General features: G+C 56.0%; 4 protein-coding genes across 4 annotated transcripts; 2 read left to right on the top strand and 2 right to left on the bottom strand.

Annotated features, from left to right (window-relative positions):
* Positions 1-27: 27 nt before the first annotated feature.
* CAOG_03853 (hypothetical protein) lies at positions 28-2,906 on the top strand (the record flags this gene model as incomplete). Its single annotated transcript, XM_004363524.2, has 10 exons — positions 28-60; positions 140-236; positions 332-366; positions 503-562; positions 644-671; positions 746-759; positions 844-927; positions 1,323-1,376; positions 1,975-2,099; positions 2,201-2,906. 10 exons carry the CDS (start codon positions 28-30, stop codon positions 2,892-2,894), a joined length of 1,224 nt encoding a protein of 407 aa, XP_004363581.1. The 3' UTR covers positions 2,895-2,906.
* Positions 2,907-4,190: 1,284 nt separating this feature from the next.
* Positions 4,191-8,221, top strand: CAOG_03852 (hypothetical protein). The gene is made up of 6 exons (XM_004363523.2): positions 4,191-4,246; positions 4,893-5,262; positions 5,363-6,857; positions 7,007-7,518; positions 7,608-7,758; positions 7,858-8,221. The coding sequence occupies exons 2-6, from the start codon at positions 5,252-5,254 to the stop codon at positions 8,110-8,112; spliced, it is 2,424 nt and encodes an 807-aa protein (XP_004363580.2). The 5' UTR covers positions 4,191-4,246; positions 4,893-5,251; the 3' UTR covers positions 8,113-8,221.
* On the bottom strand, positions 8,130-10,350 carry CAOG_03851 (zinc metalloproteinase). Its single transcript, XM_004363522.2, has 2 exons — positions 9,361-10,350; positions 8,130-9,286 (listed from the first exon to the last, which is right to left on the bottom strand). The coding sequence occupies exons 1-2, from the start codon at positions 10,324-10,326 to the stop codon at positions 8,300-8,302; spliced, it is 1,953 nt and encodes a 650-aa protein (XP_004363579.1). The 5' UTR covers positions 10,327-10,350; the 3' UTR covers positions 8,130-8,299.
* Positions 10,351-10,413: 63 nt separating this feature from the next.
* CAOG_03850 (hypothetical protein) lies at positions 10,414-15,987 on the bottom strand. The gene has a single exon (XM_004363521.2). The coding sequence runs from the start codon at positions 15,771-15,773 to the stop codon at positions 10,596-10,598; it is 5,178 nt and encodes a 1,725-aa protein (XP_004363578.1). The 5' UTR covers positions 15,774-15,987; the 3' UTR covers positions 10,414-10,595.
* Between the last annotated feature and the right edge of the window lie 359 nt (positions 15,988-16,346).

The raw sequence follows: 16,346 nt of genomic DNA, 5'->3' as shown, positions 1-16,346 counted from the left end.
ACTCTTTTTTTTTTTTTCTTTCTCAGAATGAGTTGGTTTCAGAAGACCGTTTCGCTGAAGGTTTGTTGTTACTGCTGCCTTTCTCAAGTCGCATCCCCATCCCTCATTGGAAAGCCCGCCTTTTCTCGCATGCATTTAGGCTCGACGACGTGGCTGCCATCTGATTACGAGCGAAGTGCTGCCGCATGTGCAGGAGGCGGTCGCGCGCATTGAAATTGGCCTCTGCCACCTGTTCCGTGAGTTTTTGTTTGCGCGCAGCACTCCGATTTGGCACGAGTGTTGTCAGCTGATCTCCAGGTCTTGACTCTCTGTGTGCACTTTTTGGTACCAGTCCAGCACAGCTCGGCGAGCATCTCCATCAACGAGGTAAACGGTAAACGCGGAAAAACCCAGCCAAACGATTGCGTTTTCTCAGATTGACGTGAAGTTTTGTTGTGTTGCTTTTTTTTTTGAAGCGATTGGATGGTACTCACTTTACAACTATATTGTTGCGTGCTGACAGAACGCAGATCCGGATGTGCGCAAGGACATGGAGACTGTTCTCAATCGCCTGGTTCCTGAGGTTTGGCACAATTTTGGGGAAGGTTGCGTTGTGTTTTGCCGCTCGCCAATGAACTCACGCGTGGTTTGTTGCAACATGCAGGGAGATAGCTACGTGCATGACGCAGAAGGTAAATCAGATGATGAGCAGTTGGCTTTGCAATCGCTCAAATGTTAACTTTTGCAATGTCTGATGTTCTCGTAGGTCCCGATGACATGGTGCGCATCCTTTTTGGAGCAAGTTCGCTCTCTCTATTGCTAGTTTTTGTGTTCTGCTAACATTGCCCAAATCTGTGTTGACAGCCTGCCCACGTCAAAAGCAGTCTGTTTGGCGTTTCTGTAACCGTCCCAATCACCAACGGCCGTTTGAATTTTGGCACTTGGCAGGTAGCGTGTGAAAGAGTGATGTCTGGAATCAGATGGAGTGTTTTGAGCTCATCGGGATTTTATTGAACGTGAGCAGGGCATTTGGCTGTGCGAGCATCGAAATGATGGAGGTATGGAAACCCCTGTGTGATGCTTTTGGTTTTTGGTTTGAAAGATATCCCTAATCAAATGCCTGCGTTTTCTGAAACTGGTCAAACAGGAGCGCGCAATCTTGTTGTGACGATTCAAGGCATGGCTCGATGAGCCAAAAACTGCCGGAGGCTTGACTTTTGGGCGGTCGTGTTGTAAAGCTTTTCAAACAAGTGCATTTCTACTTGGCAGGAGGCAATGAACGAAACCATTTCTCGTATTCCAGATCTTCGATTGCGATTCTAGTCTCGATTGTGGGGTCGTAGAAGGCCCTTAGCTTCCCACGGAAGGTTCGCGCCCATGTCCCTAAGCATGTCGAGGTATGACGCGAGCCTATCGGACTGCTCCACGGCGAGTTCATGTCGTCGTTGTCGTGCTCCAACAGCAGCAAATGAGGGTCTTTGTTGAGATTGGTTTCCATTGTTTGCCGGGTTGCAAGGAGTGCAGTGGCAATTGGGGCGGTGTTGATCAGCCATTTACCATGCAGAAAAACCAAACACTGAAGGTGATCTTGGTTTCAGATTATAAGTTCACCAGCATTCAGCCATACCCGGTTATGCTGTTGTGGCGGTGTGGGGTCCCCAGGGAGCTGAAAATCTGATGACCACCAGCACTTGAATTGAATTCGGTTCAAGGACCAAGCTCGACACGCGAAAGAGCCATTGTTTGAGCTCGGACACTCATCTGACCATCGATGCGCTTGATCTCAACCACGCACGCGACAAGAGCGGGTGCGACGCGCGCAGGACTCGCGTCATTGAAAAGACAAGTTTTGGCGGGAAAATTTGACGCTCAGTCTTCTACTTTCAACAACAGCCCTCATGCATCGGTAACCGTGCTTTTCGTCTGACCAAGAAGCAATTGTACTGTAGCTCGTCACAAGATTGAATGATGCTCACGTCGTGGGGCCCTTGGCAGAGCACAGACCAAGAAAGCGTCGCGGTCTCGCGCCACGACTCGCACCACGACGGTGCGAGCTGCACACCCCCACGAACCTGCACAGCTTCGCCTGCGTCCTCGGCCTCCACTCAGGAATACCAACGGTAGGGCTAGAAAAAAGCGTTGTTGCAAGCACAGACGAAGACTGACAAACTGAAGCGTGACTCGATCAAGAAGCCGCCGAGCTCTTACGTCAGCTCCTCAGGGACCTGGAGCCCGAAGCAGACGCGAATCCAATCCGCCTTCTTCCGGATGCTGAGCGCTCTCAATTCCAAGGACGTGCTGATCGCTTGCGCGATCAATTGAGCACCGGACCTCCAAACTTGGAGCGCGCCCGCCGAGCTGTTCAGAATTTGTTGCAAGAAGCGACTCAGGCACTTCCTCGGCCGGGTCAAATCATCGAATCACTGCGTATGGGAGGAGTGTATGAGCACGTCGGCGTCGTGATTGCGTACCCTGGTCAACCGTTCGAATTAGCTGTGATCCAGGTCGATCCATCTGAAGCGGATGGGACAGCTCTTCTGGAGGGTGACCCCAATGGCGTGCACCTTATTCCATTGCAGCACTTTGCTCGCCAACAATATCGCTTTCAGGGAGTTGCGCCAAGCCCTGGTACTGAACAGTACAGGCAATTCGAAGACCGCGTTTTAACGGCTCGCCAGTGTCCTGGCTTCAATTACGGATTTGTCACTGCGAACTGTCAGCATTTTGCATCGTGGGTTGTGACTGGCAGATCGGAGTCACACGGTGTCATCCAAGGTTTGCAAGCCATCATTATCGGAGTCACTGTCACCGCCGTGGGATGGCGAAATCGCGGTTCATGGGTGGCGTTTCTCGGCATTGTACTTGCTGTGACAGTCATCATTTGGTTCATTGAGCGAGCCGTCTACCTGCTTTGACTCGCTTTGACGTTGGAGGCATTCATTTGTGTTACATGCTTGATTGTACTGGTTGGTGTTGCTCTTCGGTACACCTGTTTGCTTTCGACACATGCTGCCTTTTCCTTTCTCTGATATCCTTGCTTCATCACGTGTTGATTCGGTCAATAAAAAAGATGTTGCTACAGTCCTCTCGTCCCGTTCTCAACTCATCGGCGCTCGATCTCGTCAGCCACGCTTGAAGCGACCTCGAAAGACTGGGCGTTGCATGGTCGAGCGCCGAACTTTCGTGTTTGTCTTTGCTTCCCAGGCCCACTTTCAAAATATGGGCGAACAAAAGTGAGTGGATGTGATGTGGAATTCTTAGTCGCTCTGAAGGCATACATCTGAGCGCGGAACGCGGTGGGTGACTGACCGACAGACAAACAAGGCTATGAAACTTGGAGGAAATGTTCGAAGCAGCAATCAAAGCTTTCCTTGAGCTTGATTCTGGATTCGATCAAGATAATCTTCATCATGTTACGTCCTCCCTATCGCCCCTTCCACATGCAGATCAGCTCTGATGCTTTCCCGGCGAGAAGCGTTCGTTTCAAACGATTTTGTGCGTGTGTTTGTGTGTGTTTCTTGTTGTTGTTCTTGAACGCACTCCTTTATCTCGATTTTATTTTTCATTTTTTTATTTTTCAACTTTCTTGCTTCAACCTGTTGCTCCGCTGCAATGGTGCTCGTGTCGCCGTTGCCGTTCGTGACAACGACGGGGTGGAAGCGCCAGTCACTGTCCTCGCTCGTCGGCGGCGGCGGGAGCGACGCCCCGGACAGTCCCAGTGCTGCGTCGTCCGCCTTCCCTCCTTCGTCCGCATCATCGACGTCCCTGGCTGATGCAGGGGACACGCTGTCCGAGCGCGGGAGTGTTGGACGTCGCTCGGCAGATGCGCTCAACCGACCCCCGTATCACCCGACGCCCCAACAACAGCCGCAGCCGCGTGCATCCCGTCGCCAGCCAGCGTCCAAGCCGCAGCCTGCACAACAGCACCAACTCAGTCACCACCATCCTCATCCTCCGACGCATCACACTCAGCTGCAGGCCAGGCACGGTCCCGCAGCGGCGGGTCGCCCGCACCACCGTCGGAGTTGCTCGTTCGGCGATGAGCCAATTCCGTTCGGGCCGTCTGCCGCTCCTGCCGCTACTTGCACCACCCCATCGACAATGCTGCTGGGCCGTCCGTCGCCATCCAAGTCAGCGCACGCATCGCAGCAGTCCATCATCTACGCGGGAACGCCTGCAGAGGGTGCTGGCGATGGTTGCGACGAAGATGATGATGATGATGATGATGATGATGATGAGCGTCAAGCGATCGCGGTTGCGGTGAATGGTGAGAACTCTTCCACTTTCTCTCTCGCTCTCTCTCTCTCTCTTGCCCCCTCCCCCCTTCGCTTTACTACCTCTGATACCCTGTGTCGACGCGTGTCTTGTGTGTGATCTGCAACGAGTCGACCTCCCCTCCCCTCCCCATCCTCCGCCTCTGTTTCCATTGGGTGTTATCCGGCTTCTGAGCAAACAGATCCGCTCGTTTTGGAAGCCAACGTGAACCCAACCCCGCGCCCGCAAAGTGTAAAAATCGACAAAACCCTCCGTCCGCGCACAAGTTGCGCTTTTGACTACTTTGCTCGCACTTTTGCGCAGTACAGCAAGGAGTAGGCAGGATGGCAGGGGGAAGGAGAGAGAAGGGGGACAAAAGAAAGGAAAAGCGGCAAGAGAGTGAACCACATCAACTGCAAAAGTTTACCTGCATTGGATGGAGGTGCGCGGCCGTTGGTGGTGGTTGGTGGTTGGTGATGTTCAGTGATGATGGTGGTGAGAATTTAGATCTGAACAGAAGCGGATGATAATCACGACATTGAAAAAAAAAAAAGAAAAAAAAAAAAGGAAACCAGAATATCGTCGTTTTGCAACTGCATTGGCTCATCGTTCGTCACGATTATTGTCATGACATGGTTTACTGTATTGCTTGTTGATAGGTTTAGAGCTCGTCGACGACATTCACTCAACACAGACAATCGAAAGGGACGCGGAAACCTCAACGACGTCGCTGCTGTCCACACCCTCGTCTGCACAGCCATCACCCACATTAACGTCAAAGAATGAAGGTAGCACACCTGCTCTGGAGCTGCTCTCAGACACGGATTTGATTGTGGCATCGCTCGCAGTGTACTCTCTGAAACGCTGGGCGGCTCTGTTCCCGTTCGCGCTTCCCACAACTTTGCAGCCGACGGCAACGACCGGTACTGCCGGCGCCGCTTCTAATTTCCTCTCGTCGTCCACCCCGACGCTGGGTGCTGATGGGCAGCGACACGTCTTCCGACTGGTGCTCGAAGACATGAGCGCAAGGTAACCAAACCAAACCGTTTTGGTGCAAACCCGCACTCGACACTTTTACCTAACAATGCTTGCATCGTCGTGTGCGGATGATGGCTAACACCCAATACAGAAGCCTGGTTATTGCCGCGGCCTCTACCATGGAGGAGCTCCTGTCCGACTACGAGTTCATCCGCACAAGCATGTCGCGGTTGGCGGGGACGATCAACCTTCGCCGCGAACTTGTTCCAGTCGCACCACGCTTGCGATCCAACTCTCAAAGTCGCTTCCGTTCCTCAAGCCAAGAAGATGTACTGGCGCAGACGGAACCCGCCATCCGCATGCTGCTCGACGATCCGAGAATGTCGCGGCTCGCCATTCCCGATCCCGCCGACCGACGCCACCACAGAAAGCCAGAGCCCGTCAACAATCTGTTCATTCATACCGTGGGGGCATCCTCGCCCGAGGAAAGAGACGGCTTTGATTTTGACATTTCCATTGATTCGGCGGCGGATGAGCGGCGGCGCGCGCCCAGTCGCGGCAAACGCAGCCGGGCCAGCTCGTCTTCGGCTTCTGCCACTCCGCCTTATTCGCCCGTTTCCATGTCAATCCCCATACCAATACCCACTCTTGCGGACGCTCGCCCGTCGGCAGCACGGCACACCACTTCCGACGAGACTATTTATGCATGCGGTTCATTTGGCGACAGCGCCACCACGACCACGACCACGGGCCAGTCGAGTCGAGCCAGCACTGGCAGCAACAAGTCATTGGGTGCATTTTCCTTCTTTCGTCGGCGCTCCAGCACCTCGACAGAGCTCAGTGACGCACCTTTCGTCGCTGGCAAGCCAGTTCTGCGCAGCACGCGTCCCAGCCAGCCCATTGAACCATCCGGCTCGGTCGAGCTGTCACCACCGCTTTCCCCGCAACTGCAACTGGCGGTGGGCCATCATGCAGCCCCTGTTGCAACGCGCGTGACGGAGCAGGCACTGATCGAGCTCTTTGAGCAACTCCGGCCGTACCAGACCCCCAATCCCAACTTTGCGCGAATGCTGATTGACCGGTATCGCTCGATTGGGCCATACGACATTGAAAATAAGCATCTCGGCGCAGGTTCCTTTTCGATTGTGCGCTTGGGCATGCACAGGCTGCGCCAGGAGAAGGTGGCCCTCAAGTTCTTTGCCAAGGACCACAGTCAGGGCGAGCAGATGGTGCAGCAGGAGCTGGCAATTCTGCAGGGCTTGCACCATCCCAGCATTGTCACCGTGTACTCGATTCTGGAGACTGAGCATCACTTTTGCATGGCTCTGCAGTACGTGCCCAACGGCAGCCTGCTCGAGTTTCTCAACAAGCACTGGTCGGTTGAGTTTGGGTGCACCGAGTCTGCCGTGCTGTTCAAGCAAATTGTGCTTGGCGTCGAGTATCTCCATGCCAACGGCATTGTGCATCGCGATTTGAAGCCAGACAACATCTTGCTTGGCGCCAACATGCGCCCTGTTCTTGTTGACTTTGGCCTGTCCAAGGTTGTTCGAGCGCCCAGCCAAGCCGATCCCGCGGCAAGGCATGAAAGTGTCCGCGAAAACTGCGGCACGCCAATCTATGCCGCTCCCGAGTTGATGATTGGCACGGTAAGGTTTTGGGAGTAGAATAGGGGGTTGGGTTGGGAATGAGGGTTTTGAAACAGGTTTTGTGCTAGGGTCTGACTTTCTTCTCCCTTGCCCCTCCTCTTCCTCCTCCTCCTTTGGTGGATGCTCGTTCGGCTTTTTGTTGCAATCAGACTCGAAATTTCCCGGCTATCGATGTGTGGGCGCTGGGAGTCATCCTCTTCAACCTACTGACTTGCGAAATGCCGTACGACTACGAGCCCAGCGTCATGACGATGCAGCAGCTCTACCGGAACATCCAATCGCAAGCGTTTGGGGCGCCGCTGTACGTCCCAAAGGAGGCAGAGCGGCTGCTGCGACGCACGATTGTTGTCGATCCAGAGCGACGCATGGGAGTCTCGGACATTCTCCAGCATCCATGGCTGGTCGATACTGTGATTACCGGAGAAGAGAGCATGGTTGTTTCGCCTTCCGCGGCCGAAAAAGCAGCAGACCAAGCCGTCACCGAGCTTATGGCCACGCTTGATCGCCACGATCAACAACAGTGGCGGCTCCTTCGTTCGGATGATGTCACGGCCTTTGCGCAGCGCAGCAAGGAACCCACCACTGTTGTCCGTGTCAAGTGCAAGACCATGATTGAAGCGTCCGCAGAGCGCGTTGTTGATCTTGTTAGTGATTTCCAACGGTGAGTTCTTTGCGACATTTTTTTCGTTTGTTGTGGTTGTACTGGAAGCGCAGCGCTCTCACTGTTTGAAGCCTGTGTGGGAAACACAGACGTCGTGAATATGACAACTTTACAACCAGCATCCGAGAAGTGGAGAAGGTTGGCCACCATTGCTCGGTCTGGTACTTTATGGATGAGAGCGCCTTGTACTTTAACAAGGTCACGCGTGATTTTTGCTGCGTTACCAAGCGAGTTCAAAAGGTATGGCGAGAAGACAAAAACAGACAACAAATAGAGGATCGTTGAACGCAAGGCGACTGACTCACTGTTGGACCATTTCTTCTTTTCGGTTTTTGGCAGGATGGCAAATATGTTGTTGCGTCGACGAGCGCCACGCATTCGAGTTGCCCGCCGATTTCTGGTCGGGTCCGCGGAGAAGTCTTGCCAAGCGGATGGGTCGTGGAGCCGATTGGCGATGGCCGCTGCTGGCTGACGTATCTGCTCGCGTTGGATTTGTGCGGCAACGTGTCGAGCAGTCTCATCAAGCGTATTCATCAAGGCGTTCCCATGTTTTTGGACAAGATTCGCGAATTGGCGATGAGTGTTGAGCGATAACTCGATGAGTTGTCTTTGTTTTTTTTTTGCTTGTTTTTGTTTCTGTTATTTATTGCTTTCACAAGAAATTGTGGAGGAGTGGACTGTCATTAAAGCACATGCCACTGGGTTTTCACAGCTTTTCGCGTCTCCGCTTTCAGCCGAGTGTTTGTTGCTTGTCGGCCTTGCTTTATCAACCCCAAGGCAACTAGTGCGCGAGCTGCTCATCCACCACATTCTTGATGAGCCAAATCAAACCCGGATCGTACGCAGACAGCCGAAACGCATCCTGCTCTCGTGCAAATCCAGCCAATTCCAGCAACTCGGTGCCGCCTTCAACCGACGCCACACGGTCTTGAAACGCTTGATTCGTCGCACGAATCCTGTGGTACTTTGGGTCCTTGGGGTACCTTAGAGCATTTCCCAGGTAGACTTGAAGCGTACGAAGACATTCCTGTGCACCAGCAGAGACGGCAATCTGCCTGGCAGCCGCGGTCGCGCGTTCCAGTTTGTTGAGCGATCCATACTGCGATGCAAGCTCCATTCCTAACGGGTCTACCGAATTCGAGGTTGCATCCGCGGCGTCTGGTTCATGGCTGTTGTTTGCAAGAACCATCAAGCCGGCATCGTCGTTCTGACCGTGGATGGACATGGGGCTTGCGGTAGACGAGGTCGGCAACGTAGTAGTCGGCGTGTCGTCTAATGACATGTGTACAGGTTGTGCCACGGGCGATGGCGGAGATGATGGCACCATCACACGAGAAATGACAATCGCGTGCTCGTCGAAATCGGGTGCACGCGTTGACGCTGGTGCTGCTGGTGCTGCCGCTGCTTGCCCCTTGCCAGACGAAATGGTCTGCTCGCGAGGCTGGGCAGCTTGCGACCGAGATAACGCCGCGAGGGCAGCCAGCTCCGTTCTCGGCAAATTTGAGCGGAAGCTGCCACCGCCAAGCGCAACTCCAGAGCTGCGAGCAGTGGTTGTCATGACATCTTCCTCTGTCAACTCGTCGCGCTCCCACGCATACGGGTCTGTTCCAGCATTGCCATCTGGCGGCATGTACACGGGCGCGCCACCGAGAGCGTGACCGCCATTTCGCGTCCAGTCCAGCTGCTCGGTTTCCTGTGTGAGCTGCTTGTTGAGCGCATGAAAGTCTGCATTGTGATCGCTATGCACCATGTGCGCCAGTTCGTGGATCTACGCAGAGTCCAAACAAGAGGTAGTCAGCTAAGACAAAAAAAAGTCGCACAAATCATCCATCCATCGCTTACAAGAGTCTTCTTGATCACGTTGTACTGTCGAAAGCCTGTTAGATCGTCAGTCCTCAGACGAAGTGCAATGGACTGGCCCTTGTTGGTGTTGTAGCCAAGCACGCAGACATCGTCAATGCCGACTTTGCCCTCCGGCGGCATCTCCACAAGCGCTCCGACCAGCCAATGATGCTTCTTGACGACTGCCACAATGCCTGGATCGGTCGACAGCCGCCGAAGCAGCTCCAGAGCGTCGCTAGGGGACGGATACGTAAAGTACGGCAACGACTCGAGTCTGGCAAACCCATACTCGCGCCCCAAACCGGACGAATCACGGTCTGCGAAGGGTTTCACGGGTGCTTGACGGCGCGATTGGCTGGACTGGGCCTTGGTTCGCATCAGGCGTCGCTCTTCAATCGCTTTGAGTGCGCTTCCCTCAGCTTGCCGCACCTCTTCTACGTCGGTGAGGGTGGAGCCGAGCAGCATGATTCGGTCGCCATTCACAATGCCCAGCGTGTCGAGCGACTGCTTTTCGCTCTGCCCATCAGCATCGTCAATGTCATTGCCATCATCATGATTATCACGATGCTCGTTGCGTTCGTCCAAGTCCGATCCCCTCATTGTTCGGTCATCATTAGAATTCTCCGTGGCGGTTCTCGAACGAAGCGCTGACGGAGCATTTCGCGAGCCAGTCCCTCCAGTCAGAGTCCCTCCAGTCGCCAATGCAGATGTCACGGTCGCTGCAGTAGAGCTTGTCTGGTTCGTGTCGAGGCGGCGGCCGCGCAGAATCAGGCGCTGCATGGATGGAACGACGTGGAAGAGTCGCGCGAGCTCGAGTTGCAGCCGCAGCAGCGTCGGATCGTCGTCGAGTGAGATGCTGCTTGCAGAAGGACGAGCGTCAGGAGTCTTGTCGGAAGACGACGAGCTTGCTTCGTAATGGAACGACGCGACCTGTCGCGAGAAGGTGACGTCAAAGTGGATTCGCATTTGTCAACCCCAAAAAAAGTAAAACTGAGCCTGTCCTAATTCAGCCATGCAAAGTCTTAGCTGTGAAAAAAAAAGCAACAATAAAATGATCTCAATCTTAATCTATTTTTCTTGTGCTGGGTTCAAATCGAGACAACACATTTTGCAATCCGAAACAAAGTGCACAACAACAACAACAGCAGCAACTACAGCAACAGCAACAACATCACAACAACAACGACAACAACAATGAACAGAACAAAATCAAAATCACTTCAGCAATCCTCAAGTTACAGCTCAGTCACAATTGCGCGGCTCTTGCGGCGGTCGGGCGTGACTTCTGCCGGTGGTTGGATTGGAGCTGGGACGGGTGCTGGGGCGGTCGCAGCGGCAGTCGCAACGGCGGTCAACGCCGACAACTCGCTCTCGTCGACAAGGTCGTCGTCCAAGGCGTCGCCAGCAACGTCGGCCCGGGCAGCCGAGAACAAGGGGTTGGCGCTTTCAGCCTCAATCCGTCCGCCCAGGGCACTCAAAAAGGCCGCATGCCCTTCGTCGTCCGCGTGACCAGCATACATCATGGTGCCCACGGAGCCACGGCGATGATCAATCGCCTGGGACTGCGGCGCGTGCGGTACGTCGACCGAGTTGAACTCGTCTTGATCGGGGGTGCTAGACTCCATCACCTTCATTGAGCTCATGTGGTAGGCACGCTTGTTGAACGAGAGCATGAGCTCGTCGTCATCGTTGCGATGGTGGTAGGAAGGCGTCTCGCCCTCTTCATCGCTGGAGACGTGATCGCTATCCACATCTTGCTCTTCTGGTTCCGGTTCCGGTTCTGGGTCGGCAGCGGCAATCTCTGCTGCAATCTTGCTCAAGTCTTCCTCGGAAATGGCCAGCTGCAGCAAGGTACGGCGATGCAAGTTGCCGTTCGTCGTTGTCGGCGGCGGTGGAGGCGCCGGCAACTCGTTGCTATCGCTCTCGTAGGACATGGTGTCCTCACTTTCAAGGCTGGACATGGACCCGACATGAGCATCCTGGAATGCGTGGCTACCGCGTCCCGGCGGCGGAGGCGGTGGTGGCAAGTCGTCCAAGGCCTCTTCGAACGCAGCCGAATTGTAGGAGGCAATGCCGCGACCGCCACTGCTGCTGCTGGTGTGGATGGACGCGATCGAACTCTTGTGGTGGTGGTGGTGGTGGTGAACATTCGGGGTTTGTTCGACCGGCGGAGGGGGAGGCGGCAGTAGCACCACATCCTCGTCCACCACGCTGGCGAGGCTGGCATCCCGCGAAAGCAGGTTGACTTGAACAGCCTTGTGCTCGGTGGGAGGTGCCGCGTTTGCCCAGGTGGACAGACTTTGCGTCGAGCCACCGGCACCTTGGAGAAGGTCGAGCTGAGAGTGTCGGCGCTGGTTGTACAAGTCCGTCAAGCTGGCAAACTTGGAGCCTCGCCGGAAGGGTGAAGTAGGAACGCCAGGGGATGAAACTTCGCTGCTGGTGCTGCTATTGGGCGTCGAAGGCACGTCAGGCATGACCTTGACACGAAGCGGCCTGCGCTTCGTGGATTGCCGTGCAAACGGCACCTTGCCGCCACCGCTGCCAGCAGAAGACCGCGCAACCATGGTGATCAGACCCGCGTTGGGTGCCGGGAGACCACCGCCGTGCAAAGCAGTCATGCCGGGAAGCGCAATTCCGGGCATGCTGCTCTGAGGCACCATCATCTCTTGCATGGCCAGCTCGCCAGCATGGCCAAACACGTCGGGGGCATACTCGATCAGCACGCGAATAAACTCGTGCAAACCTTCCTTTTTCAGCGGAGGGCCGATGCGCAACGCAATGTTGACAGTGTCGCTGGCGTTCTCAGCCGAAATGAGAAAGATTTTGTGGAGAAGCGACATGGTGCATTGCAAAAAGACATAGTTGCAGTGCGGAAACCGGTTGACAATGCGCTGGAGCACGGCCACCTTGTCCGCGGACGCAGTCGCCGACTCGAGGGCGGCGCTAAAGCCCGGGGGCAACTCGCCCGCGCCGGATTTGAAAAACGATGCTGCGGTGGTCGTGGTGCCTGAGCTTGGCTTGGCTTGATGGTTGGCATGGCTGGCGGGACTTCCTGGGAGCGGAGGAGCTGGCGCTTTGCGAAGCGCGTCAAAATCGCTGGCGCGCAGGCCGCTGTAGACACTATCGGGGAGGGCTTGTAAAAACTCGAGAAAGAGACCCACAAGCACACCGAACGGCAAGACGCGCAGGTCAACATCAATCTCTGCGTCGATCGTCCGCCGCAAATCGCGTACGAGCTCCAGGTTGTAATTGCGGTTGAAAATGGCAGACTGGCTTCCGCATCCCGCGTACAGCAAGCCAAGCATCTCGGCAAGTACCGGGTGGAGACGATCGTGTTCGACAATCTCGTACAAAGGCAAGCCAAACAGATTGGTTGGGATGTCGCGGGACACGTTTGCGACGGGGCTCGAGTTGGAAGGCGATGACGACCCAGCGCGAGCGCTTGCCAAGGAGCTACTTGCCGTCGTCGACGACCCATCCTCGGACAGATCCAGTGGCGATAGCGAGCCATCTCCATCCAGTACAACCCCGCTGTTCGAGCGGCGTCGTACAGAGCGACCGGCAAAGAGCTTTCCGATGCCGGCTTGCTGCTTGCCAGCTGCTGACACGTCCAGGAGGCCACCGGATGGCGGGATGACGGTGGTAGACTGCTGGACGGCACGTTGGGCACGCTGAGTGCGCGACGAGAAGGCAGCGCTGGCCCCTGGGACGCCCAGCGACTGCTGGCCTGTCGACGAATTCAACGAAAGGTCATCGCCCGGCCCGAGAGAGTTGACGCTGCGATTGCCCGTGTGCGAGCGCTGCCGAGGCGGACGCATGAACATTGGCAACTCAAAGTTGGGATCGCGCCGCTTGAGAACGAGGCGCGGTGGTGGCGCGTCGTCCTTCTTTGGCTTGGCCTCCATTCCGGCAAACACGAGCAACGGGCACTCGAACGCGTGGACGAGACGCTCTGCGCCGTTCAGGTACTCCCACAGTTGGAATTGGCTGGCATCCTCCTTGAGGTCGTACTTTCGGAGTGCCATCTCGATGGCGGCGCGCGTCGTGTCTGTATTGGTCATGAGGATGCTCTTCGAGAGCAGGGCGCCTTGGCGGACACCAAGCGCGTTCACGCTGTCGTCCAGGTGAATCTTGACAGGCCCTCGGGCCAAGGTGGTGTCGCGTGCCTTCTCGTCGGCAATCTGCTTTTGCATCATGCCAAACCAGAGGTCCTTGTCCTTGGCTGAGGCGGCCGTGAGCGAGCAATTGTACTGGGGCCAGCCCATGATGAAGGAAAACGGATCCTCTTGCTCGTAGTTGGCCACCCACATTTGCGACAACATGAGCTTGTCCTTGACACGGAACGTGGTGTTCTTTTCGACTTTGGCCACAATGAGCATGTCGGTAAAGAGCAGCAGAAACCGCTCATGTTGACCAAAGTCGGTGACAATGAAAAAGCCTTCCTGGACAAACTGGCGCGGTGGTGCGGACAATGTCAGCACGCCATCACCACCAGCAGCGGCCGCAACATTCGTGCCCGAGTTTGCGTTCGCGAGCTGTGGTTCCGACGAGGATTGCCGCCCCATCAGCTTGCCGAGCAGCCTGCCAGAGTGGGCGCCTCGAGATGGCGCGGGAGAAGAGGCAGCAGAGCCGGAGCCACCGGAGGCCTCCAAGTCGGGGGCGGGTCCATCGCTGCCACCACGCGAGCGGCCGCTGTTGCTACTACCGCTGCCGCTGCTCGTGGTGTTCAAATCCAGCAAGCGATACTGCGAGTCAATGAGCACCAGGTTGTCGCTCGCAAACATTTTCTCAATGTTGGCCATTTTGATTTCATTGTCGATGCGACGGATGGCTTCGTTGATTTCAAAGCCCAGCGTCTTGATCAATGCGACGGCGGTGGTGAGGTCGGCAAAGTCTTCGTGGTCTGCGGGCGTATTTTCGACGAGATCGTCAAGCAGCAGTTGGTAGCGTGGGATGCGCTGCACGGGCATGAGCAGCAGCGAGTCGAGGGCCGTGTTGGTGGCGTTGGCGACAGTCAAAATGCCGTTGCCCGAGATGGACGCATTGCCTGCATGGGCCGAGACGGCCACCGGTGCAGACACGACAGAGGATGCGGCAGTAGTGGCAGCAGCGGATGACGACCCAGACTTGTTGCTGGATGGCGTGGACATGGTCTGGGCCTCCACTTGCTGTCGCTTGAGGAAGGTTCGCAGCGTCTCGCTCTTTTTCAAGTACCGCTGAAGCATGACCATGGCGTGCGAGTGGTTGTTGCAGTAGTTGACGTACAGCTTCATGAATGGGCCCAGCTTGCGGAAGATGGAGCCAAGTCGGGTCTGGAGCGGATCCCACGACTGGATGACCTCTTCGAGCTCGAGCGCCAGCATGTTGTTGACGCCGACGATGGACTCGACATTGGAAAAGATGATGGCAATGTCTTCCGCAGGCAGCACCTTTTTGTGGCGCATTGGATTGAGGTAGCAAGTGATGAGTGTTTCCAAGGCACGCACGTAGGTTTGCTCGGTGGACAAGATTTCTTTGGCGATGGCTGTGCGCTTCCGTAGCTTGGAGGCGAGCGCTTCCGCCTGCGCTTGAGGATCAAGTTCGATGGTGATGCTCTCGTTGGCGGCCGCCTGCTCCTCTGGGTGGTGATGGTGGTCGTGGATGATTGGAATCGGTGACGGGTCTCGCGCGGCATTGATGGCCATTGCGGCTGTTGCGAGGCTGTTTGTGCTCACGCTTTTGGGGATGGTGCGGGAGACGATGGGGGAGACTCCGCCCTCGGGAGTGACAATAAGCGACACGGTGCGGCCACGCAAGAGCGATGCGCGGTCCTCCCAACTGCATGCTTGGCCACTGGCGGCGCCAGACTCTGCGACAAACAGGCTATGCGTGTGCATGGTGGCTCCGACGAGGGCCGTGATGTGGCCAAAGCCCTGGCGCAAGGTCTGCGATGGCAATGCAAGCACACCGACCGACTCACCCGTGGGCAGGCGGACGTGCACCAGGAAGAGCTGCTGGGCGACCGAGTCGTCAAAGTGGGTTGGAGCCGGGGCAGGCGACTCGGCCACCTTGTTGCCATTCCCACTGCTGCTCGAGCTGGGAATGTTGTTGATGGAGGAGGCCGAGCCAAAGTCCTCCAAGCTCGATGTGGCGTGAAATCCCGGTGGTGGGCTTGGCATGGCAAGATGCTGCAGCGAGAGTGCAGCCGGTAATCGCGGCGGCAACGCGTGCTGCTGTTGCTGCTGCAGCGAGGAGAGCGCGTGGAATGACCCGAATGACGCACCCGACGCAGACGGGAGTGCAGACGCTGCAAGCACGGGCGGTGGCGGCGGCGGTGGCAAATCCGCATCGTCGGCCATCTGCAGCGCAATGTTGTGCTCGCTGTTTGCAGCCATCAGCAGCGACGACAGCGACGGCCGCCGGAAGTTGTCCATCCCTGGAGAAAGAGAGAGAGAGAGAGAGAGCGAGGTTCAATTTACAGGGAGCGGCCCCAGGGGTCAGTTGGCCAGGGGGAGGGGGGGTCAAGCTTGGCCGGAAGGCGGTTTGAAAATAGATTCGCAGCCAAAGTGCAAATGCAAAGTGCAAGGACCAGAAAGGTTGTTTGAAGAAGAGCCGCGAGTTGAACAAGCTTGTACTGCTAGAGATGTCTGTATGATGAGCGGTGAGACGGAAGGGGAAGTGGAGGGGAACAGACAAAAGGGGGGGGGATGAGTATGAGATGGAGCAGCATTGGGATGAGCGTGTTGGTCCCCCCATGCAGCAACAGCCACACTCGATCGCAGTTCCCCGTGTCCGTTGGTGAAATCTGCATTCTTGTCTTGCAATGCTGCTACGATAAGGGGGAGGGGGGGGGGAAGAGTCAGTCGAACCCCGTATTCAGCCTCAGTGAGAGTGAGAGTGTTGGCTTTGCTTGGCTTGGCTGCACTCCTTCACGCTGCACTGCTGCTTCGCTTCGCTTCCTGCTTTCGCCCCGCTCTCATCACTCAAAACCCAACGTCTGCTTTGTT

The sequence above is a fragment of the Capsaspora owczarzaki genome (assembly GCF_000151315.2).
Source record: "Capsaspora owczarzaki ATCC 30864 unplaced genomic scaffold supercont2.5, whole genome shotgun sequence".
NCBI lineage: Eukaryota > Filasterea > Ministeriida > Capsasporidae > Capsaspora > Capsaspora owczarzaki.
Note: the sequence above shows the minus strand (reverse complement) of the source record. Positions and strands in the feature narration are given on the sequence as shown.